Below are 26,606 nucleotides of genomic sequence, written 5' to 3'. Positions count from 1 at the left end.
AGCCACATCTTTCCTCAGGGTATGCTGACAGTTATCCCCTTCACAGGGGTTATGGTTATGCAGGGTGTGAGGCAAGGCTTCATCTCTGCTCTGTGGCTATTGCTGCCCTGTCAGGTGTGGGGTCTTCTCCCCATTTGTTGGAGTAGGAGCTGTGAGGGTAGGTTTTGATCAGGTGCCGTTGCCCTTGAGTGCATGCCCTGCTCCAAAGGAGGTGAATGCTGAAGGAACTGAGGCCTGTGTGGTCACAGGGGACCTAAGTGCTGCATGTGTAGGCGTCTGGGGTTCCACTCAGAAGCAGCCCAAGGTTGTGTCCCTTTCTCTGTTGTTTTGTCCCAGATATAGAGCAATGCTGTGATGTGGAGTAGGTTGGGGCTGGGATTTGGAGCACTGTGGCTGCAGGAATAAAAGTGGCTGTGCAGTTTACTGCCTGAGATCTGGGCTGCCTCTGTGTCAGTCTTTTCCCAGGACCTGTCCGCCCCGAATCTAGCACTAAGCTGTGTTGTGGAGTCGGTGGAGCTGGGGGCACTCCTGCTGGGAGACAAACCACTGGGTACTCTTTAAGTGTGCTGACATTAGCTGCCACCACCCCACTTGGACCACACCCTAGACCCTCCAGGCTGTCTTTGCATAGCTAGATTAAGTTCTCTCCCAGGGCCTATCTGTCAGGGATTCAGCACTTTGCCGTGGTGTGCTGTTGGGTCGCTATCCTGTGAGCACACTGACAATGTCCATTGCTGCCCTGCCCCACCCAGGTCATACCCCAGGACCCATCTCTCCATATCTAGAGTGAATCTTTTCCCAGGACTTCATTGGCCCAGATCTCACAGCAGGCTGTGGTGTGGAGTGAGTGGGGCTAGGGTGTATGCCCCTTCAGATCAGGAAGTGAGGTGAGGCTGCAGCTGCCAGTGCATGGCTCTCTCCACCCTGATTGTTGGCAAGTGAGCATGCGCTCACTTCTTACAAGTAAAGGCTAGGCTTTTCTATCCCTTCTGTCTGGCCCAGTGGTTTTTCCCGGCAGGCAAAGGGCTTTGTCTTCTCTGTGCAGGACCCCAGGACTGGGATGCCCAGATTATGGCTTGACCTGGTCACTTCCCAGGGTGTGGGTGTACCTGTGCAGACCTCTTCCTTATATCCCTACCAGGGGCACAGATCCCAACCCAGTGATTTTTTTATCCCCATCCTACTAGTTACATGAACATCTTTCATGCAGCTTTGGTTGTGTAGGATTTCTGCAAGTTTCTAGTTAGTACTCCATGAGTATTGTTCCACATGTAGATGTATTTTCAATGTTTTAAGGTGTGTGTGGGGGGGTAAGTGAGCACCACATACTCCTACTCCGCCATCTTGATTCGACTGCTCCATACAAATTTTTGAATGATCTTGTCTGTACCTACCATTAATCTTCCTGAGATTTTGATAGAAACTGGTTTAAATCTATATACCAATTTGGGGAGAACTGACATCTTTTTTTGGCTGAGTCTTCCAATTCGTGAAGATGGTATGTTTCTACATTGATTTAAATTTTTGATTTTTTTCATCAGTGTTTTGTAGTTTTCAGCAGAAAAGTCTTGCATTTGTTTGTCAGTTATACACGTAAGTATTTTATCATTCTGAGCAATTGTATATAGTACTGTATTTTAAATCTTGGTGTCTATGTGTTCATTGTCAGTCTATGGAAAAACAGCTGATTTATTTTTTACCTCTTATCTTGCAACCTTGCTGACCTCATTTCTTAGTTCTAAAAGGTTTTACTGGGCTTCCCTGGTGGCGCAGTGGTTGAGAGTCCGCCTGCCAATGCAGGAGACACGGGTTCGTGCCCTGGTCCAGGAAGATCCCACATGCCGCAGAGTGGCTGGGCCCGTGAGCCATGGCTGCTGAGCCTGCGCGTCCAGAGCCTGTGCTCCGCAACGGGAGAGCCACAACAGTGAGAGGCCCACGTACTGAAAAAAAAAAAAAAAAAAAAAAAGGTTTTACTGTTTTTAGATTCCTTGAGGTTTTCTATATAGACCATCATGTCATCAGCAGATAGAGACAGTTTTATTTCTTCCTTTTCAGTCTGTATGCTTTTTATTTCTAGTTCTTGCTATACTGCACTGGCTAGAACTTCAAGAACTTTGCTGAATAACAGTGGTATGAGTGGATATCTTTGCCATGTTCCCAGCTTAGGGAAAAAACATTCAGTCTCTATCATTAATTATGATGCTTACTGTAGGTCTTACGTAGATGCTCCTTATCAAGTTGGAGAAGTCCCTCTCTTTTTCTGAGGTTTTTTTAAAAAAAATCATGATTGGGTGTTGAATTTTCTCAGGTGCTTTCTCTGCACTGATTGATATGATCATGTGATTTGGCTTCTTTAGTCTGTTCATAGAGTAGATTACATTCAAATACTGAACCAGTCATTCATGCCTGGGGTACCCCACTTGATAATACCAATTATTTTTATATATTGCTGAATTTCATTTCTTAATATTTCGTTAAGAATTTTTTTGTTTATCTCCATGAAGAGTATTGATTTGTTTTGGTTTTTTTTGGCTACGCAGCACAGCATATGGGATCTTAGTTCCCCAACTAGGGATCGAATCCACACCCCCTGTAGTGGAAGCACAGTCTTAACCACTGGACTGCCAGGGAAATCCCTGTTCTTTTCTTTTTTGTATTCTTTGCCTGGCTTTGGTATCAGGGTAATTCTGGCTTCATAAAGTGAGTTGGAAAGTGTTCCTTTCTCTACTTTTTTCTTAGAGATTGTGTAGAATTGGTGTTCATTCTTCTTTTAAGTTTGGTAGACTTCTCCAGCATAACTAATAACCATCTAGGCCTGGAGTTTTTTTTCTGAAGTTTTCAAATTATGAATTTGATTTCTTTAATATCATAAGACCATTCAGATTATCCATTTCATACTGGTAGTTAGATATAGAGAATTATTTATGGTATTCCTTTATTATCCTTTTGATGTCTGCAGAGTAGGAAGAGACCATTTTCTTCCCAATAGTGGTAGTACAGAAAATCATTTTCTCTCTCCCTCTCTCTTTTTTTTGGTCAGCCTTGCTGGAAGTTTTTTTATTTTATTCATCTCTTCAAAGAACCAGCCTTGTGTTTCTCTATTGCTTTTCTGTTTTCAATTGTATTGAGTTATGCTCTTCTTATTACATCTTTCCTTCAGCTTATGTTGGGTTTTTTTTTGCTCTTCCCTTTCTAGTTTCTTGAGGTGAGAACTTAGAGTAATGATTTAAACTTTTAATCTAATAGAAGCATGTACCTTTTGGCATTTCTTTGTGTCCCACAAAATTTCAATATTTCATTTTTATTCAGTGCAGTGTATTTTTAAATTTCCTTTGAGCCTTCCTCTTTTTTGACTCATGGATTATTCAAAAGGGTACTTTTTAGCTTCCAAGTCTTTGGAGATTTTCCTGTTATATTTAGATTATTTTTCTATATTATTGATATCCACTTTGACTTCATAAAATCCAGAGAACACACACTCTGTGGTTTCAGTTCTTTTAAATTTGTTGAGATTTGTTTTTTGCTCAGGATATGGTCTCTCTTGGTGTATATTTCACAAGTAATAGAGAAGTAAATACATTCTGATGTTGGGTAGTTGATGGTGATGTTGAGTTCTTCTCTGTCCTTGCAGAATTTCTGTTTAGTTGTTCTGCTGTTGTTGAGAAAGGGGTGTTGATGTCTCTAAAAACCATGGGCTTGTCTAATTCTTCTTTCAATTCTATTTATTTAGCTTCACATATTTGGTAGCTCTTTTGTTTAGTGCATACACAGTTAGGCTTAGTATATCTTCTTGTTGGGTTGCTCTTTTATGATTATGTAATATCCCTCTGTGTCCATGGTAATTTTGTTTTCTTTGAAGTCTACTTTAAGTGACATTAGTAGAACCAGTCCTGATTTCTTCTGATTAATGTTTAAATAGTATATATTTTTTCTATCCTTTTACATACAGCCTACCTGTACCATTATATCTGAAATGAGTTTCTGGTAAACAGTATATATACTGGGTCATTTCTTTTTAATCTGCAAATCTCAGCTTTAAAAAAAATTTTATTAGTGTATAGTTGATTTATAATGTTGTGTCAGTTTCTGCTGTACAGCAGAGTGTATCAGTTATGCATATACATATATCCACTTTTTTAGATTCTTTTCCCATACAGGTCATTACAGAGTACTGAGAAGAGTTCCCTGTGCTACATAGTAGGTTCTTACTAGTTATCTATTTTATATATAGTAGTGTGTATTTCTCAATCCCAGTCTCCCAATTTATCCCCCACCCAAATCTCTGTTTTTAAATTGATGTATTTAGACCACTACCATTTAATTATTGCCATGTTAGGGCTTGCTTACATATGTAATTTCATTTTTTGTTTTCTCTTTGTTCTCTGTTCTTAAAATGATACATAATTGACATATGACATTGTACTAGTTTAGGTGTACACATGATTTTATTATGATATGTATCATAAATATATAAAAAATTATAAGATTAATTAACATCCATCACCATACACAGTTCAAATTATTTTTCTTGCGATGAGAACCCTTGTATTTACTCTTGTGTCAACTTCTGGATATACAATACAGTACTGTTATTTGTCTTATAACTGGAACTTTGTACCTTTCAACAACTTCACTCATTTCATCTAGCCCCTGCCTCTGGTAACTACCAATCTGTTCTCTGTATCTATAGGTTTTTCTTTGACTCCACATATACATGAGATCATACAGTGTTTGTATGCTAACTTATTTCACTTAGCATAATGCTCTCAAAATCCATTGTCACAAATGGCAAGATTTCCATCGTTTTTATGGCTTAATAATATATATCTGTGTGCACTCATGTATACATACCACGTCTTGGCTATTGTAAATAATGCTACAGTGAACATGAACATGCAGATACCATTTTGAGTGTCTGTTTCCTTCAGATAAATGACCTGAAAGTGGAATTACTTGATCATATGATAGTTCCATTTTTAATTTTTTGAGGAATCTCCATACTGTTTGTTTGTTTTCCATAGTGGCTGCACCAATTTACACTCACACCAAAGGTTCATAAGGTCCCTTTCCCAATATCCTCACCAACACGTTATTTCTGTTTATTTTTGAGAATAGTCATTCTCACAGGTATGAAGTGCTGTCTCATTGTTGTTTTCATTTGCATTTTTCACTGATTATTAGTGATGTTGAGCATCTTTTCATGCACCTTTTGGCCATTCGTATGTTTTCTTTGGAAAAATGTCTATTCAGATCCTGGGCTCATTTTTAATTGGATTGTTTAATTTTTTTCTATTTAGTTGTATGAATTCTTTATGTATTTTGGATATTCACCCCTTATCAGAAATATGATTTGCAAATATTTTCTCTCATTCTGTAGGCTGCATTTTTATTTTGTTGGTGGTTACAGTTTGTTTGATGTAGTCCCACTTATTTGTGTTTGCTTTTAGTGTCAAATCCAAAATACTAAGACTGATGTCAAGGAGCTTACCTATGTTTTCTTCTAGGAGCTTTATGGCTTCACATCTTATATTCAAGTATTTAACCCATTTTGAGCTAACTTTTTTGTATGCTATAAGATAGTGGTTCTGTAATTCTTTTGCACGTGGCTCTACAGTCTTAATACCATATATTAAAGAGACTGTCCTTTCCTCATTGAGTATTCTTGGCTCCTTTGTTGTAAATTACTTGACCATATTTGCATGGATTAATTTCTGGGCTCTCTAGTCTGTTTCATTGGTCTCTGTGTCTGTTTTAATGCCTGTACACCACTGTTTTGATTACCACAGTAATGAGGAACTGTGGTGTTCCAGCTTTGCTCTTCTTCCCCAAGACTGCTTCTATATTGGGGGTCTTTTGTATTTCCATACAAATTTTAGGATCGTTTGATTTCTGTGAAAAATGCCATTGGAATTTTGATAGGGATTGCTTTGAATATGTAGATTGCTTTTGGTAGTATGGAAATTTTAACAATATTAATTCTTCCAATCCATGAACATGATTTATCTTTTCACTCACTGTGTGTCTTCTTTTCAATCTTGTATAGTTTTCAGCGTTCAGGTCATTTACCTGTTCGGTTAAATTTATTCCTAGGTATTTTATTTGCTTTGATGCAACTGAAAATAGGATTCTTTTCTTAATTTTTCTTTCTGATTGATTGATTGATAGATCAATATTAGTTTATAAAACTGCAACAGATTTTTGAAAACTGATTTTTTATCCTGAAAGTCTACTGAATTTGTTTATTAATTCTAATGGTTCTGCTGGGGGGAGTCCTTAGGGTTTTCTATATATAATATGTCATCTGCAAATAGGGACAGTTTTCCCTTCTTCCTTTTCCTTCCTTAATTGCTCTCGTTAGAAGTGCTAATACTATGTTGATTCAAAGTGGCAAGGGTGGGCATCCTTGTCTTCTGCCTCATTTTAGAGGAAAAGCTTTCCGCTTTCCACTGTGGAGTATGATATAAGCTGTGGGCTTGTCATATATGGAATCAATAGCAGAATAAATGAGGGAGAAAGAAAAATGAATAAGTGAGCTGGAAGACAGAGTGGGGGAAATCAGTACCACAGAACAGAATAAAGAAAAAAGAATGAAATGAGGACAGCCTCAATGACCTCCAGGACAACATTAAACACACCAATATTTGCATTATAGGGGTGGCAGATGGAGAAGAGAGTGAGAAAGGGCCTGAGAAAATATTTGAAGAGATTATAGTCGAAAATTTCCCTAACATGAGAAAGGAAGCACACAAGGTCCCATACAAGGTAAACGCAAGGAGGAACATGCCAAGACACATATTAATGAAACTGAGAAAGGTTAAAAAGACAAAAATATTAAAAGCAACAAGACAAAAGCAACAAATGACATACAAGGGAATCCACATAAAGATATCAGCTGATATTTTTTAGCAGAAACTCTGCAGGCCAGAAGATAGTGGCAGGATATAATTGAAACTGATGAAAGGAGAACATCTACAACCAAGAATACCTAGTAAGGCTCTTGTTCAGACTTGATGGAGAAATCAAAAGCTTTACAGACAAGCAAAAGCTAAAGAATTCAGCACCACCAAACCAGCTTTAAAACAGATGCTAAAGGAAATCCTCTAGGTGGAAAAGAAAAGATCACAATTAGAAACAAGAAAATTATGAATGAAAAGCTCACAGGTAAAGGCAAACATAAAGGCAGGAAATCATATAAAAATATGACATCAAACCCAGGAGTCGTGGGAAGAAGAGAATACAAATGCAGCATATTGGAAATGTATTTGAAATTAAGAGACGAGCAACTTAAAACAATCTTATATATATACAGACTGCTATATCAAAACTTCATGAGAACTGCACACCAAACATCTACAACAGATACAGACACAAAAAAGAAAAAGTAATCCAAACACAACACTAAAAATAGTCATCAAGTCACAAGCAAAGTGAATGAAAGAGGAAGGGAAGAAAAAAGACCTATAAAAACAAATCCAAAGCAATTAACAAAATGGTAATAAGAGCATACATATGGATAAATACCTTAAATGTAAATGGATTAAATGCTCCAGCCAAAAGATACAGACTGGCTGAATGGACACAAAAACAAGACCCATATATATGCTGTCTAAAAGAGACCCACTTCAGATCTAGAGACACATATAGACAGAAAGTAAGGGGAATGGAAGAAGCTATTCCATGCAAATGGAAATCAGAAGAAATCAGGAGTAGCAATACTCTTAGATAAACTAGACTTTAAAGACTGTTACAAGAGACAAAGAAGGACACTACATAACAATCAAGAGATCAATCTAAGAAGAAAATGTAACAATTGTAAATAATATGCAGCAAACATAGGAGCACCTCAGTATATAAGGCAAATGCTAATAGCCGTGAAGGAGAAATCGACAGTAACACAACAGTGGGGAACTTCAACACCCCACTTTCTTCAATGGACGGATCATCCAGACAGAAAATCAATAAGGAAACACAGGTCTTAAATGACACATTACACCAGATGGGCTTAATTGATATTTAATACCCCACGGTAAAGTTGGATTTATCCCAGGGATTCAAGGAGTTTTCAGTATCCTGAAATCAATCAGTGTGATACACCACATTAACAAACTAATAAAAACTATATGATATCTGCCTGCCAATGCAGGGGACACGGGTTCGAGCCCTAGTCTGGGAAGATCCCACATGCCGCGGAGCAACTGGGCCCGTGAGCCACAACTACTGAGCCTGCGTGTCTGGACCCTGTGCTCTGCAACAAGAGAGGCCACGATAGTGAGAGGCCCGCACACCGCGATGAGTGGCCCCCGCTTGCCGCAACTAGAGAAAGCCCTCGCACAGAAATCAAGACCCAACACAGCCAAATAAATAAATAAATAAATTTATAAAAAAAAACCCTATATGATCATCGCCATAGATGCACAAAAAACTTTTGACAAAACTCAATATGCATGTATGATAAAACTCTACAGAAAGTGGGTATAGAGGGAACCAACCTCAACACAATAAAGGCCATATACCACAGCCAACAGTAACATCATTCTCAACAGTGAAAAAGTGAAAGGATATCCTCTAAGATCAGGAACAAGACAAGGATGTCCACCCTTGCCACTTATTCAAGAGTTTAGAAAGCCCTAGCCACAGCAATCAGAGAAGAAAAAGAAATAAAAGGACCCAAATTGGAAAAGTAAAACTGTCACTGTTTGCAGATGACATGATACTATACAAAGAAAATCCTCATGATGATACCAGAAAACTACTAGAGCTCATCAATGAATTTGGTAAAGTTGCAGGATACAAACTTGATACACAGAAATCTGTTGCATTTCTAGACACGAAGGACTAAAGATCAGAAAGAGAAATTAAAGAAACAATCCCATTTACCATCACATAAAAAGAATAAAATACCTAGGAATACACCTACTTAAGGAGACAAAAGACCTGTACTCTGAAAACTATAAGATGCTGATAAAAAAATTCAAAGATGACACAAACAGATGGAGAGATATACCATGTTCTTCGATTGGAAGAATCAATATTGTCAATATGACTATACTACCCAAGATAATATACAGATTCAATGCAATCCCTATCAATTATGAATGGCATTTTTCACAGGACTAGAACAAAAAATCTTAAAATTTGTATGGATACACAAAAGACCCAAAGAGCCAAAGCAATCTTGAGAAAGAAAGAGCTGCAGGAATCAGGCTCCTTGATGTCAGACTATACTGCAAAGCTACAGGTATCAAAACAGTATGGTACTGGCCCAAAACAAAAATATAGATCTATGGAACATGATAGAAAGCCCAGAGATAAACCCATGAACCTATGGTCAATTAATTTATGACAAAGGAGGCAAGACTACACAAGGGAGGAAAGTCTCTTCAATAAGTGGTGCTAGGAAAATTGGATAGCTACATGTAAAAGAATGAAATTGGAACATTCTCTGTCACCATACACAAACTCAAAATTGTCAAAGACCTAAATGTAAGGCTGGACACTCTAAAACTCTTAGAGGAAAACGTAGGCAGAACACTCTTTGACATAAATCTCAGCAACATGTTTTTGAATCCACCTCCTAGAGCAATGAAAATAAAAATAAAAATAAACAAATGGGATCTAATTAAGCTTAAAAGCTTTTGCACAGCAAAGGAATCCATCAACAAAATGGAAAGACAACCCACAGAATAGGAGAAAATATTTGCAAATGATGTGACCAAAAAGGCATTAAGTCTCCAAAATTTACAAATAGCTCATGTGGCTCAATATCAAAAAAACAAAAAACCCAATCAAAAATGGGCCAATCACCTAAAAAACATTTATCCAAGGAAGAAAGATGGCCAAGAGACACATGAAAATACTCAACATTGCTAATTATTAGAGAAGTGCACATCAAAATTACAATGAGGGAATTCCCTAGTGGTCCAGTGACTAGGACTCCACGTTTTTAGTGCTGAGGGCCCAGGTTCAACCCTGGTCAGGGAACTAAGATCCTGCAATTTGTGTGGTGTGGCCAGAAAAATAAAAGCTACAATGAGATACTACCTCACAAGTGACAATGGACATAATCAAAAAATCAACAAACAATAAATGCTGGAGAGGGTGTGGAGAAAAGCAAACCCTGCTACTCTGTTGGTGGGAATGTAAACTGGTACAGCCACAATGGAGAACAGTATGGAGGTTCCTTAAAAAGTAAAAGTTGAGGGCTTCCCTGGTGGCACAGTGGTTGAGAGTCTGTCTGCCGATGCAGGGGACGTGGGTTCGTGCCCCAGTCCGGGAGGATCCCACATGCCGCGGAGCAGCTGGGCCCGTGAGCCATGGCCGCTGAGCCTACGCGTCCGGAGCCTGTGCTCCATGACGGGAGAGGCCACAACAGTGAGAGGCCCGCGTATGGCAAAAAAAAAAAAAAAAAAAGTAAAAGTTGAGCTACCATATGACCCTGTAATCCTACTCCCGGCATATATCCAGAGAAAACAAAGAAAAAATAATAATTCTAAAAGATACATGCACCCCAATGTTTATTGTAGCAATATTTATAGCCAGGACATGGAAGCAACCTAAATGTCCATTGATGGATGAGTGGAAAAAGATGTGGTACATATATAAAATGGAATATTACACAGCCATAAAAAAGAACAAAATAATGCCTTTTGCAGCAACATGGATGGACCTAGACATGGTCATACTGAGTGAAGTAAGTCAGAAAGAGAAAGGCAAATACCATATTATATAGCTTATATGAGGAATCTTAAAAAAAGATACAAACGAACGTATTAACAAAAGAGAAACAGACTCACAGACTTAGAGAACAAACTATGGTTACTGGGAGGAAGGGTAGTAGGGAGGGATAGATTGGGAGTCTGGGATTGATGTGTACACACTACTATGTATGAAGTAGATAACCAAGAAGGACCTACTGTAGAGCTACCTAAAGGGAACTGCTCAATATTCTCTAATAATCTAAATGGGAAAAGAATTTGAAAAAGAATAGATAAAGTTATATGTATAACGGAATCACTTTGCTGTACACCTGAAACTAACACAACATTGTAAATCAAATGTGCCCCAATATAAAAAAAAATTTTAAATGACACATTAGACCAGACAGACTTAACTGATACTTATAGAACATTCTATCCCAAAGCAGCAGAATACATTCTTCTCAAGTGCACATGGAACATTCTCCAGGATGGATCACATTTTGGGCCACAAATCAAGCCTTGGTAAGTTTAAGAAAACTGAAATCATAACAACCGTCTTTTCTGGCCACAACTCTATGAGGTTAGAAATCAATTACATAGGAAAAAAACCCTGCAAAAACCACAAACTCGGGGAGGCTAAGCAATATGTTACTAAACAACCAGTGGATAATTGAAGAAATCAAAGAGGAAACTTAAAAATACCTAGTGACAAATGACAATGAAAATACAACAATTCAAAACCTGTGGGATGCAGTAAAAGCAGTTCTAAGACGGAAGTTTATAGCAGTATAATCTTACTTAAGGAAACAAAAAAAATCTCAAATAAAAAGCTAACCTTACACCTAAAACAACTAGAGTAAGAACAAACAAAACCCAAAGTTAGTAGAAGAAAATAAATAATAATGATCAGAGCAGAAGTGAGAGAAGAATAAAACGACAGTGAAGATCAATGACACTAAAAGCTGCTTCTTTGAAAAGATAAAACTGACAAACCTTTGGCAAGATGCATCAAGAAAAAGGGACGAGGGCTCAAATCAATAAAATTCGAAATGAAAAAGGACAAGTTACTACCAACACCACAGAAATACAAAGAATCACAAGAGACTACTACAAATAACAATAGTCAAATAAAATGGACAACCTAGAAGAAATAGACACATTCTTAGAAAAATACAACCATCCAAGACTGAACCAGGAAGAAGTAGAAAATATGAACAGACCAGTTACAAGTACTGAAATTGAAACAGTTATTAAAAAACTTCCAACAAACAAAAGTCCAGGACCAAATGGCTTCACAGGGGAATTCTATCAAACATTTAGAGAAGAGTTAACACCTATCCTACTGAAACTCATCCATAAAATTGTAGAGGAAGGAACACTCCCAAGCTCATTCTATGAGGCCACTATCACCTTGATACCAAAACCAGACACAGATACCCCCCCATAAAAGAAAATTACAGGCCAATATCACTGATGAACATAGATGCAAAAATCCTCAGCAAAATAATAGCAAACTGAATCATAACCGAATACATTAAAAGGATCATGCACCATGATCAAGTGGGATTTATCCCAGAGATGCAAGGATTCTTCAATATCCACAAATCAGTGTGATATACCACATTAACAAACTGAAGAATAAAAACCATATGATCATCTCAGTAGATGCAGAAAAAGCTTTGGACAAAATTCAACACTCATGTATGATAAAAACTCTCCAGAAAGTAGGCATAGAGAGAACTTATAATAAAGGTCATAAAAGACAAACTCACAGTAGCATCATCCTCAATGGTGAAAAGTTGAAAGCATTTCCTCTAATATCAGGTACAAGACAAGGATGTCCACTCTCACCACTTTTATTCAACATAGTTTTGGAAGTCCTACCACGGCAATCAGAGAAGAAAAAGAAATAAAAGGAATTCAAATTGGAAAAGAAGAAGTAAAACTGTCACTGTTTGCAAGTGACATGATACTATACATAGAAAATCCTAAAGATGTTATCAGAAAACTACTGAGCTTATCAATGAATTCAGTAAAGTTTCATGGTTTCAAAATTAATACACAGAAATCTCATGCATTTCTATACAGTAACAATGAAAGAGCAAAAAGAGAAATTAAAGAAATAATGCCATTTACCATCACATCAAAAAGAGTAAAATACCGAGGAATAAACCTACCTAAGGAGACGAAAGACCTGTACTCTGAAAACTATAAGATGCTGATAAAAGAAATTGAAGAAGACACAAACAGATGGAGAGATATATACCATGTTCTTGGACTGGAAGAATCAATACTGTCAAAGTGACAATACTACCCAAGGCAATCTACAGATTCAGTGCAATCCCTATCAGATTACCAATGGCTGAACTAGAACAAAAAATCTTAAAATTTGTATGGCTACACAAAAGACCTGAATAGCCAAAGCAATCTCGAGAGGGAAAAGCAGAGCTTGAGGAATCAGGCTTTTTGACATCAGGCTATGCTACAAAGCTACAATCATCAAAACAGTATTGTACTGGCACAAAAACAGACATATAGATCAAAGGAGCAGGATAGAAAGCCCAGAGATAAACTCACGAACCTACAGTCAATTAACCTATGACAAAGGAGGTACGACTACACAAGGGAGGAAAGACAGTCTCTTCAATAAATGGTGCTGGCAAAACTGGACAGCTACATGTAAAAGAATGTAATTAGAACATTCTCTAACACCATACACAAAAGTAAACTGAAAATGGATCAAAAACCTAAACGTAAGGCCAGATACTCTAAAACTCTTAGAGAAAAATGGAGGCAGAACACACTTGGACATAAATCGCAGCAACATGTTTTTGAATCCACCTCCTAGAGCAATGAAAATAACAAAAATAAACAAATGGGAGCTAACTAAACTTAAAAGCTTTTGTACAGCAAAGGAATCCATCAATGAAACGGAAAGGCAACCCACAGAATGGAAGCAAATATTTGCAAACAAAGCAACCAACAAGGGATTAATCTCTAAAATATATTGGGTTGGCCAAAAGGTTTGTTCAGTTTTTTCCGTAAGGTGGCTCTAGTAGCGCTTAGTTGTTTTTAACTTCATTTGAAACAATTTTGTTAGATTGTATTGTGACAGCTGTCATATCAGTGTGCATTAAAAAAAAAAAACTTATCAAAATTGGTGAATTTTTGTGTAGCCATTTTAATACTGAAAATGGAAGAAAGAAAACATTTTTGGCATATTATGCTTTATTATTTCAAGAAAGGTAAAAACACAACAGAAATCCAAAAAAAAAATTGTGCAGTTTATGGAGAAGGTGCTGTGACTGATTGAACATGTCAAAAATTGTTTGCAAAATTTCATGCTGGAGATTTCTTGCTGGACAATGCTCCACCATTGGGTAGACCAGTTGAAGTTGATAGTGATCAAATCGAGACATTAACTGAGAACAAGCAATGTTATACCATGTGTGAGATAGCCGACATGCTCAAAATATCCATATCAAGCATAGAAAATCATTTGCACCACCTTGGTTATGTTAATTGCTTTGGTGTTTGGCTTCCACATAAGTTAAGTGAAAAAACCTTCTTGACTATTTCTGCATGTGATTCCCTACTGAAATGTAATGAAAATGTTCCATTTTTTAAAACAAACTGTGATGGGCAATGAAAAGTGGGTACTGTGCAACAGTGGTCCCCAACCTTTTTGGCATTAGAGACGAGTTTCATGGAAGACAATTTTTCCACAGACGGGGTGGGGGTGGTTCAGGCGGTAATGTGAGCAATGGGGATCAGCAGATGAAGCTTCACTTGCTTGCCGCTCACCTCCTGCTGTGCAGCCCGATTCCTAACAGGCCATGGACCAATACTGGTCCAGGGGTTGGGGACCCCTGCTGTACAATAATGTGGAACCCAAGAAATCATGGTGAAGCAAAATGAACCACCACTAACCACACCAAAGTCCGGTCTTCATCCAAAGGTGATGTTGTTTATCAATATATGGTGGGATTGGAAGGGAGTCCTCTGTTATGAGCTCCTTCCAAAAAACCAAATGATTAATTCCAATGAGTACTACTCCCAATTAGACCAACTGAAAGCAGCACTCAACAAAAACCGTCTGGAATTAGTCAATAGAAAATGTATAATCTACCATCAGGATAACACAAGACCGCATGTTTATTTGATGACCAGGTAAAAACTGTTACAGCTTGGCTGGGAAGTTCTGATTCATCTGCCGTATATACCAGACATTGCACCTTCAGATTTCCATTTATTGCGGTCTTCACAAAATTCTCTTAATGGAAAAAATTTCAATTCCCTGGAAGACTGTAAAAGGCACCTGAACAGTTCTTTGCTCAAAAAGATAAAAAGTTTTGGGAAGATGGAATTATGAAGTTGCGTGAAAAATGGCAGAAGGTAGTGGAACAAAAGGGTGAATACGTTGCTCAATAAAGTTCTTGGTGAAAATGAAAAATGTGTACTTAAAAACCACAGGCACTTTTTGGCCAACGCAATACAAACAGCCTATGCAGCTCTATGTCAATAGAAATAACTAATCACAAAATGGGCAGTAGATCTAAACATATTTTTCAAAGAAGATACATAGATGGCCAAAAAGCACATGAAAAGATGCTCAACATTTTATCAGAGAAATGCAAATCAAAACTACAATGAGGCATCACTTCACACCAGTCAGAATGGCCATCATCAAAAAGTCTACAAACAATAAACACTGCAGAGGGTGTGGAGAAAAGCAAACCCACATAAACTGTTGGTGGGAATGTAAACTGGTACAACCACTATGGAGAACAATATGGAGGTTCCTTAAAAAACTAAAAATAGAACTACCATATGATATAGGAATCCCATTACTGGGCATATATCCAGAGAAAACCGTAATTTGAAAACATACATGTACCCCAATGTTCACTGCAGCACTATTTACAATAGCCAAGACACGGAAGCACCCTAAGTGTCCATCAACATAGGAATGGATAGGGAAGAACTGGTACATATATACAATTGAATATTAGTCATAAAAGAGAACAAAATAATGCCATTTGCAGGAACATGGATGGAGCTAGAAATTATCATACTAAATGAAGTAAGTCAGAGAAAGACAAATATCATACGATATCACTCATGTGTGGAATCTAATTAAAATAAAAATGGTATAAATGAACTTCTTAAAAAAAAAAAAAAACAGACTCAGATTTCGAAAACAAACTTATGGTTACCAAAGGGAAACATCGGGGGAAAGGATAAATTTGGAGCTTGAGATTAACATACAATACTATATACAAAATAGGTAACAAACAAGGATCTACTGCATAGCACAGGGAACTCTTCCAAATATTTTGTAATAACCTATATGGGAAAAGAATCTGTAAAAGAACGAATATATGTATATGTATAACTGAATCGTCAACTATACTCCAATAAAATTTTAAACAGTAAAGTTACTTGAAAGATAAGAGACAATATAAAGAGGAAAGTATTTTAAAAGTAAATTTTGCCAAACCTTCAAGATGGTGCAGGAATAAGACATGGTGATCACCTTCCTCCCCACAAATACATCAAAAATACATCTACATGCAGAACAACTACAGAACACCTACTGAACACTGGCAGAAGACCTCAGACTTTCCCAAAGGCAAGAAAATCCCCACGTACCTGGGCAGGGCAAAAGAAAAAACAGAGACAAAAGGATAGGAATGGGACCTGCACCTCTGGGAGGGAATTGTGAAGGAGGAAAAGTTTCCACATATTAGGAAGCACCCTCACTGGCAGGGAATGGCGGGGGGGGGGGGGAGCTTCGGAGCCTCAGAGGAGAGCACAGCAACAGGGGTGTGGAGGGCAAAGTGGAGAGTTTCCCACACAGAGGATCAGTGCCAACCAGCACTCACCAGCCTGAGATGCTTGTCTGCTCATCTGCTGGGGCAGGTGGGGGCTGGGAGCTGAGGCTCGGGCTTTGGAGGTTCAGACCCCAGCGAGAGGACTGGGGTTGGCTGCATAAGGACAGCCTGAAGGGGGCCTAGTGTGCCACAGCTAGCCGGGAGGGAGTCTGGGAAAAAGTCTGGACCTGCTAGAGAGGCAAGAGGCCATTGTTTCAGGGTCTGCAAGGAGAAGGGATTCCTGCTCCTTGTGCCCACAGATGGCAGAGCACTGCCTAAGTGAGCTCCAGAGAAGGGTGTGAGCTGTGGCTATCATCTCAGACCCTAGAGGTTGGCATGGACTGCTACCACTGTTGCTGCTTCCAACAAGGGCCCCGTGTGCCATCGCAGGTCACTACCCACATCCTCCCAGGAGCCTGTGCAGCACACCACTGCCAGGGTCCCGTGATCCAGGGCCAACTTCCCTAGGAGAACACACGATGCACCTCAGGCTGTTGCAATTTCACGCTGCCTCTGCCACCACAGGCACTCCCCACATCCCAATTGTGAGTACTGTACCTCTCTCTCTCTGCAGCCCAAGTGAGCAAGAGAGCCCTAATCAGCTGCTGCTTTAACCCTCTCCTGTCTGGGTAGGGAACAGATGCCTGAGGGCAGCCTACATGCAGAGACAAAACCAAAGCTGAATCCCAGGAGCTGTGCTAACAAAGAAGAGAAAGGAAAATCTCTCCATTCAGCCTCAGGAGCAGCAGAATAAATTCCCACAATCAGCTTGGTAAATCCTACATCTGTGGAATATCTGAATAGACAACGAGTGTTCCCAAAATTGAGGCTGTGGACTTTGGGGGCAACAGTGGACTTGGGGTTTGCTTTCTGTGTTTGATTTGTTTTTGGTTTTATGTTTATCTTTGTTTAGTTTTTAGTGTTTTCATTTGTGGGTTTGTTTATTCATTTGGTTGCTCTCTTCCTAATTTTTCCCCTCTTTTTGTGAGTGTGTGTATGTATGTTTCTTAGTGTGATTTTGTCTGTTTAGTTTTGCTTTTACCATTTGTCTTGGGGTTCTGTCTGTTTGGTGTTTTTCTTTTTTCTTTTTCTTTCAGGCCGTGTGGCTGGCAGGGGCTTTGTGCTCTGGCCAGAAGTCAGGCCTGAGCCTCAGAGATGAGAGAGCTGAGTCCAGGATGTTGGACCACCAGAGACCTCCAATCCCCATGTAATATTAATCGGCGAGAGCTTTCCCAGAGATCTCTGTCTCAATGCCAAGACCCAGCTCCAACCAATGGTCAGTAAGCTCCAGCACTGGAGGCCCCATGCCAAACAACTAGCAAGACAGGAACATAGTGCCACCCATTAGCAGACAGGCTGCCTAAAATCATACTAAGTTCACAGAAACCCCCAAACACAACACCAGACGCAGCCCTCCCCACCAGAGGGACAAGACCCAGCCCCACCCACCAGAACACAGGCACCAGTCCCCCTCATCAGGAAATGTACACAAGCCACTGAACCAGCCTCACCCACTGGGGGCAGACACCAGAAGTAAGAGAAATTATGAATCTGCAGCCTGTGGAAAGGAGACCCCAAACACAGTAAGTTAAACAAAATGAGAAGATAGAGAAATATGCAGCAGATGAAGGAGCAATGTAAAAACCCACCAGACCAAAAAAATGAAGAGGAAATAGGCAGTCTACCTGAAAAAGAATTCAGAGTAATGATAGTAAAGATTATCCAAAATCTCGGAAATAGAATGGAGAAAATACAAGAAATGTCTAACAAGGACCTAGAAGAACTAAAGAGCAAACAAACAATGAACAACGCAATAAATGAATTAAAAATACTCTAGATGGGATCAACAGCAGAATAACTGAGGCAGAAGACAGGTAAGTGACATGGAAGGTAGAATAGTGGAAATAACTGTTAAAGAGCAGAATAAAGAAAAAAGAATGAAAAGAATTGAGGACAGTCTCAGACACCTCTGGGACAACATAAAATGCACCAACATTCAAATTATAGGGATCCCAGAGGAGAAGAGAAAAAGAAAGGGCCTCAGAAAATATTTGAAGAGATTATAGTTGAAAACTTCCCTAACATGGGAAAGGAAATAGTGGATCATGTCCAGGAAGCGCAGAGAGTCCCATAAAGAATAAACCCAGGAGAAACACGCCAAGAAATATATTAATCAAACTTTCAAAACTTAAATACAAAGAAAAAAATATTAAAAGCAGCAAGGGAAAAGCAACAGATACATACAAGGGAATCCCCACAAGGTTAAAAGCTGATCTTTCAGCAGAAACTCGGCAAGCCAGAAGGGAGTGGCAGGACACATTTAAAGTGAGGAAAGGGAAAAACCTACAACCAAGATTACTCTACCCAACAAGGATCTCACTCAGATTTGATGGAGAAATTAAAACCTTTACAGACAAGCAAAAGTTAAGAGAATTCAGCACCATCAAACCAGCTCTACAACAAATGCAAAAGGAATCACTCTCGGCAGGAAACACAAAAGAAGAAAAAGACCTACAAAAACAAACCCAAAACTATTAAGAAAATGGTAATAGGAACATACAAATCAACAATTACCTTAAATGTAAATGGATGAAATGCTCCAACCAAAAGACACAGACTGGCTGAATGGATACAAAAACAAGATCCATATATATGCTGTCTACAAGAGACCTAGGGACACATACAGACTGAAAGTGAGGGGATGGAAAAGGATATTTCATGCAAGTGGAAATCAAAAGAAAACTGGAATAGCAATACTCATATCAGACAAAATAGACTTTAAAATAAAGACTATTACAAGAGACAAAGAAGGACATTATATAATGATCAAGGGATCAATCCAAGAAGTTATAACAATTGCAAATATTTATGCACCAAACATAGGAGCACCTCAATACAAGGCAAATGCCATCAGCCATAATAGGGGAAATTGACAGTAACATAATCATAGTAGGGGAATTTAACACTCCACTTACACCAATGGACAGATCATCCAAAGTGAAAATAAATAAACACAAGCTTTAAATGACACATTAGGCCAGATGGACTTAATTGATATTTATATGACATTCCATCCAAAAACAACAGAATACATTTTCTTCTCAAGTGCACATGGAACATTCTCCAGGATAGATCATATCTTGGGTCACAAATTGAGCCTTGGTAAATTTAAGAAAATTGAAATCATATCAAGTATCTTCTTCGACAACAGCGCTATGAGACTAGATATCAATTACAGGAAAAAAAAAAACTGTAAAAAATACAAACACATGGAGGCTAAACAATAAGCTACCAAGTAACCAAGAGATCACTGAAGAAATCAAAGAGGATATCAAAAAATACCTAGAAACAAATGACAATGAAAACATGATGACCCCAAACCTATGGGATGCAGCAAAAGCAAGTTCTAAGAGGGAAATTTATAGCAATACAATCCTACCTCAAGAAACAAGAAAAATCTCAAGTAAACAACCTAACCTTACACCTAAAGCAATTAGGGAAAGATGAACAACAAAAAAAACAACCCAAAGTTAACAGAAGGGAAGAAGTCATAAAGATCAGATCAGAAATAAATGAAAAAGAAATGAAGGAAACAATAGCAAAGATCAATAAAACTAAAAGCTGGTTCTTTGAGAAGATAAATAAAATTGATAAACCATTAGCCAGACTCATCAGGAAAGAAAGGGAGAAGACTCAAATCAACAGAATTAGAAATCAAAAAGGAGAAGTAACAACAACACTGCAGAAATACAAAGGATCATGAGAGACTACTACGGGCAACTCTGTGCCAATAAAATGGACAATCTGAAAGAAATGCACAAATTCTTAGAAAAGTACAACCTTCCAAGACTGAACCAGGAAGCAATAGAAAATATGAACAGACCAATCACAAACACTGAAACTGAAACTGTGATTAAAAGTCTTCCAACAAACAGAAGTCTAGGACCAGATGACTTCACATGGGGATTCTATCAAAAATTTAGAGAAGAGCTAACACCTATCCTTCTCAAACTCTTCCAAAATATAGCAGAGGGAGGAACACTCCCAAACTCATTCTATGAGGCCACCATCACCCTGATACCAAAACCAGATGTCACAAAAAAAGGAAACTACAGGCCAATATCACTGATGAACATAGATGAAAAAATCCTCAACAGAATACTAGCAAACAGTATCCAACAACATGTTAAAAGGATCATACACCATGATCAAGTGGGGTTTATCCCAGGAATGCAAGGATTCTTCAATATACACAAATCAGTGTGATACACCATATTAACAAATTGAAGAATAAAAGCTATATGATCATCTCAACAGATGCAGAGAAAGCTTTTGACAAAATTCAACACCAATTTATGATAAAAACTCTCCAGAAAGTCGGCAAAAAGGGAACCTACCTCAACATAATAAAGACCATATACGACAAACCCACAGCCAACATTATTCTCAATGGTGAAAACTGAAACCATTTCCTCTAAGATCAGGAACAAGACAAGGGTTCCCACTCTCACCACTATTATTCAATATAGTTTTGGAAGTTTTAGCTGTGGCAATCAGAGAAGAAAAAGAAATAAAATGAATCCAAATCAGAAAAGAAAACTGTCATTGTCTGCAGATGACATGATACTATACATAGAGAATCCTAAATATGTTACCAGAAACTATTAGAGTTCATCAATGAATTTGGTAAAGTAGCAGGATACAAAATTAATGCACAGAAATCTCTTGCATTCCTATACACTAACAATGAAAAATCAAAAGAGAAATTAAGAAAACACTCCCATTTACCATTGCAACAAAAAGAATCAAATACCTAGGAATAAACCTACTTGAGACAAAAGACCTGTATGCAGAAAACTATAAGACACTGATGAAAGAAATTAAAGACTATACAAACAGATGGAGAGATATACCATGTCCTTGGATTGGGAGAATCAACATTGTGAAAATGATTATACTACCCAAAGCAGTCTACAGATTCAGTGCAATCCCTATCAAACTACCAATGGCATTTTTCAAGGAACTAGAACAAAAAATTTTACAATTTGTATGGAAACACAAAAGATCCCAAGTAGCAAAAGCAATCTTGAGAAAGAGAAACAGAGCTGGAGGAATAAGGCTCCCTGACTTCAGCCTATACTACAAATCTACAGTAATCAAGACAGTATGGTACTGGAACAGAAACAGAAATATAGATCAATGGAACAGGATAGAAAGCCCAGAGATAAACCCACAAACTTATGGTCAATTAATCTATGACAGAGGAGGCAAGACTACACAAGGGAAGAAAGACAGTCTCTTCAATAAATGGTGCTGGGAATACTGGACAGCTACATGGAAAAGAATGAAATTAGAACACTCCCTAACACCATACACAAAAATAAACTCAAAATGGGTTAAAGACCTAAACATAAGGCCAGACATTATAATACTGTTCAAGGAAAACATAGGCAGAACACTCTATGACACAAAGCACAGCAAGATCCTTTTTGACCCACCTCCTAGAGTAATGGAGAGAAAAACAGGAAGAAACAAATGGGACCTAATGAAACTTAAAAGCTTTTGCACAGCAAAGGAAACCATAAACAAGATGAAAAGACAATACTCAGAATGGGAGAAAATATTTACAAATGAAGCAACTGACAAAGGATTAATAACCAAAATTTACAAGCACCTCCTACAGCTCAATATCAAAAAAACAAACAACCCAATCCAAAAATGGGCAGAAGACCTAAATAGACATTTCTCCAAAGTAGATATACAGATTGCCAATAAACACATGAAAGAATGCTCAACGTCACTAATCATTAGAGAAATGCAAATCAAAACTACAATGAGGTATCACCTCACACCAGTCAGAATGGCCATCATCAAAATATCTAGAAACAATAAATGCTGGAGAGGGTGTGGAAAAAAGGGAACCCTCTTGCACTGTTAGTGGGAATGTAAATCGATACAGCTACTATGGAGAACAGTATGGAGGTTCCTTAAAAAACTAAAAATAGAACTACCATACGACCTATCAATCCCAGTACTGGGCATATACCCTGAGAAAACCATAGTTTAAAAGGACACATGTACCCCAATGTTCACTGCAGCACTATTTACAATAGGCAGGACATGGTAGCAACCTAAATGTCCATTGACCGATGAATGGATAAAGAAGATGTGGCACATATATACAATGGAATATTACCATAAAATGAAACGAAATTGAGTTATTTGTAGTGAGGTGGATGGACCTAGAGTCTGTCATATGGAGTGAAGTAAGAAAGGGAAAAACATACTGTATGCTAACACATATATATGGAATCTAAAAAAAAAAGGTTCTTATGAACCTAGGGGCAGGACAGGAATAAAGACACAGAGATAGAGAATGGACTTGAGGACACGGTGAGGGGGAATGGTAAGCTCAGACAAAGTGAGAGAGTAGCATTAACATATATACACTACCAAATGTAAAATAGATAGCTAGTGGGAATCAGCTGCGTAGCACAGGGATCTCAGCTAGGTGCTTTGTGACCACCTAGAGGGGTGGGATAGGGATGGTGGGAGGGATGCTTAAGAGGGAGGGGGTATGGGGACATATATATACATGTAGCTGATTCACTTATATGGCAGAAACTAACAAAACATTGTAAAGCAATTATACTCCAATAAAGATGTAAAAAAAAAATATGATAAACCATAGTGGAAAAGAATATTAAAAAAGAGAATGTATATATAGGTATAACTGAATCACTTTGCTCTACAGTAGTAATTAACACAACAATGTAAATCCGCTATAATTCAATAAAAAAATATGTAAAGAAAAAAAGAAGTAAATTTTGCTTTCAGGTAGGGTGGGAGGGTGTGTAGCACACCAGTATCCCATCTAAGAAGAAATAGAAATCTGTACAAAATTTTAAAATATTTATCTGTTCCATTTTAGTGATACATGAATTATATAATAAAGAATACATATAACATTATTATATATGTCTTTGTATATGTATGTACACACATACATTATAGATATAGAGGAAGGCTAGAGGTAGACTGAATTTTATTAAAATTACAATCCAGCATCAATTTAGCACAGTCTCTGATTGGATTAAGGTTGTCACCCATCATTCTTTCTACCTAGCAGAGGAAAAGGAAAGAGGAATATAACATTATGGATGACTATAATTTTTTGAAATCAAGAATTAGAATTCAATAAAAATAACTGGCAATGCTAAGAGAGAAGATCACACCAATGAAAAACCAGAGATCAGATAGACAACAGAAACCAATTCACAGGTGGTTCAGGTATGGGCCACTACTAGACAAGGACCACTATAATTTGGTTATTAGTTTTGTTTGTTGATTTCAAATAACATAGTCTCTCTCAAGTAACCTCATGAGCCGCTCTTTATTTCCCTCTCGATGCTCTATGTATCTGCTCAGTCTCCTTTGTTTTTTAAAGTCAGTGCATATAAGACAAATTTGCTAAGATTTATTTTGTTTATATTAAAAAACATACAGAAAATGAAGCAAAATATGCCATTTTAGCATAAATATCCTAAATATTTAGAAATAAATTTAAGAACTTCTGCATTGAAAATTATGAAATATTGGGAAAAAGTAAAGAATTAAATAAGTGGAAAGACATATAGCATGTGGAAGACTCAATGTTCTCAAGATGTCAGTTCTTCATAAGCTGATTTTATAGATTCAATGCAAACCCAATTAAAGTCCGAACAATATTTTTTGTGTAAATTGACAGTTGTTTATAAAATGGAAATGAAAGTGGAAAGGACTAAGAATAGTTAAGGCAATTCTGAACAAAACAAAGCTAGAAGACTTACATAACCAGAAACCCAGACCTTTTACAAATCTATAGTAATTGAAACAATGATAATAGATATAGTGTAGTTACCTGATTTACAACAAAGGTGCCACTGCAGTGCAATAGAGAAAGGATGATCTTTTAAATAAGTTCTACTGGTTCTTGTGGATGGATATCCATTTGGTTAAAACACACATTTTCAAAACCCTGCCCAACAGTGTATACAAAAACCAATTCTATATGGATTACAGATCTAAATATAAAAGGTAAGACAGGGACTTCCCTGGTGGTCCAGTGGTGAAGACTTGCCTTTCAATGCAGGAGGTGTGGGTTTGATCCCTGGTCAGAGAGCTAAGATCCTACATGCCTTGCAGCCAAAAAACCAAAACATAAAACAGAAGCAATATTGTAAAAAATTCAATAAAGACTTAAAAAAAAGGTAAGACAAAGATCTTAAAGAAAACAGAAGATATCTCTTTATAACATATCTCTACAAACTGTTTTAAACAGGGCACAAAATGTAATCAACATAATGGAAAAAAAATGGGAAAGGTAGCACATTACTACTAAAAACTTCTGCTCATCAAAATACAATATTAAAAAAGCAAAAAAGGGAACCCAAGAGTGGTAGAAAATATTTGCAGTAATATGTCAGGATTATATAAAGGACTCCTGAAAAATCATAAGAAAAAAAGAATGAAAATGCAATGGAATAATGATCAGAAGTCTTGACAGGCACTTCACAAAACATACTCAAATTTCCGATAAACATATAACTGGATGCTCAATTTCATGAGTCATCAGGGAAAAACAAATTAAATGTATAATGTAATACCACTATCCACCCTTCAGAATGAGTAAAATGGTGGCAGGGGATAACAACTGCTGGCAAATATGAGGCTAAACTGTAGTTCTCATGTATTGATAACAAAAATGTAAATTGTTTCAGCTACTGAAGAAATCATTGGAGGTATCTACTAAAGATGAATGTATGCGGAAATGAATAGGTATATAACCAAAGGATATTTAGAAGAACATTTATAAAAGTCCCAAACTGGAAACAACTGAAATATCCATCAGTGACAAAACGATTACATTCTGTTATATATTGCTATATATAATGGGATAATATACATAATAATATGGGTGCATTTCACAAAAGTAATGTTACGTGAAATAAGTCAGACCCCAACCCTGCCCAAAAAAGACCCTACTAGTCATCTCCATACATTACTAAAGTACATACATTTATGAGTGAACCTATTTCCAGAGAAGGACAGATGATTCTCTTACAAGATCAAGTAAAACTGACTTGTAGTTCTAGAAGTCAGAAATGTTTATCCTTTGGAGGCATGAGAAGTTGGGACAAGGGAGCCTTTTTAGAGTGCTGATGAAGTTCATTTCCATTATCTGGATGCTGGTTATATGGGTATGTTTACTGAGCTGAAAACTTACAGTATGTACATTCCTCCAAATGTATGTCATACTTTACCACTTACTGAAGTACACACTTGTTTTCCTATGACAGAACCAAAATTCAGCCCTTTAGAAGCAAATCTTGTGATCTAACCATATTCTTCGTTGAAACCCCATGCTTTGGGACAGGAGTTTGTAATGACAGCTATATAATTGCAAAGGCTTCAGAAAAAAAGGAAAACAGGTGATGGAAACATAAATTTATCATTGAATTTTTTGGTCAATAAATAGATGTATAAATTCTAAATAAACAGATGTATCTGCTGGTAGGCACTCTAATGGTAAAGGAACCTAGAGATTTCTCCCCTATCCTAATTGGCAGATATTTACTTTTTTCTGAGTAAAAGACTTTCCTAAACGTTTAAGCAGTTGAACTCAATTCTTTGATAGATAACAGGGTAAAAAAAAAAAAAAAAGACTATATACTCTACAGATCTTTATGTACTATTTATTTAAGTCCTTTTAAAAGGTATTGTTTTTAAGATTTCTTGAAATTCCTGACCTGAGTCATCTCTCTGACATATCACCCCCTGTCACATCAAGTTAACTTACATTGAATAAAGAGAAGAAAGGTTATAAACTTAGCATGCATACCACCTGACATAAAACATTTGCCAGCTATTTCTTCTGCTTAAATGAATGCATTCCAAATATCTAGACTATTAGCTTGAAAAAAACTAAATTTTATTAAAAATTAATGAAACAGTCATCTCTATACATTATTATAGTGCATACATTTATGAGTACACC

General features: G+C 37.4%; 1 protein-coding gene across 10 annotated transcripts in view; it reads right to left on the bottom strand.

Annotated features, from left to right (window-relative positions):
* WDPCP (WD repeat containing planar cell polarity effector) overlaps positions 1-26,606 on the bottom strand; it is a 437,730-nt gene that overhangs the window by 128,849 nt on the left and 282,275 nt on the right. The window contains exon 17 of one of the 10 annotated variants that reach the window (XM_067007527.1): positions 12,522-12,577. The exons of the other annotated variants lie outside the window; for them this stretch is intronic. Coding sequence (XP_066863628.1) covers positions 12,558-12,577 — 20 coding nt within the window. The 3' untranslated portion in view covers positions 12,522-12,557. Of the gene's footprint in view, positions 1-12,521; positions 12,578-26,606 lie in introns of those variants that run through there. 10 annotated transcript variants of the gene reach the window in all.

The sequence above is a fragment of the Kogia breviceps genome, chromosome 11 (assembly GCF_026419965.1).
Source record: "Kogia breviceps isolate mKogBre1 chromosome 11, mKogBre1 haplotype 1, whole genome shotgun sequence".
Taxonomy (NCBI): Eukaryota; Metazoa; Chordata; class Mammalia; order Artiodactyla; family Physeteridae; genus Kogia; species Kogia breviceps.
Note: the sequence above shows the minus strand (reverse complement) of the source record. Positions and strands in the feature narration are given on the sequence as shown.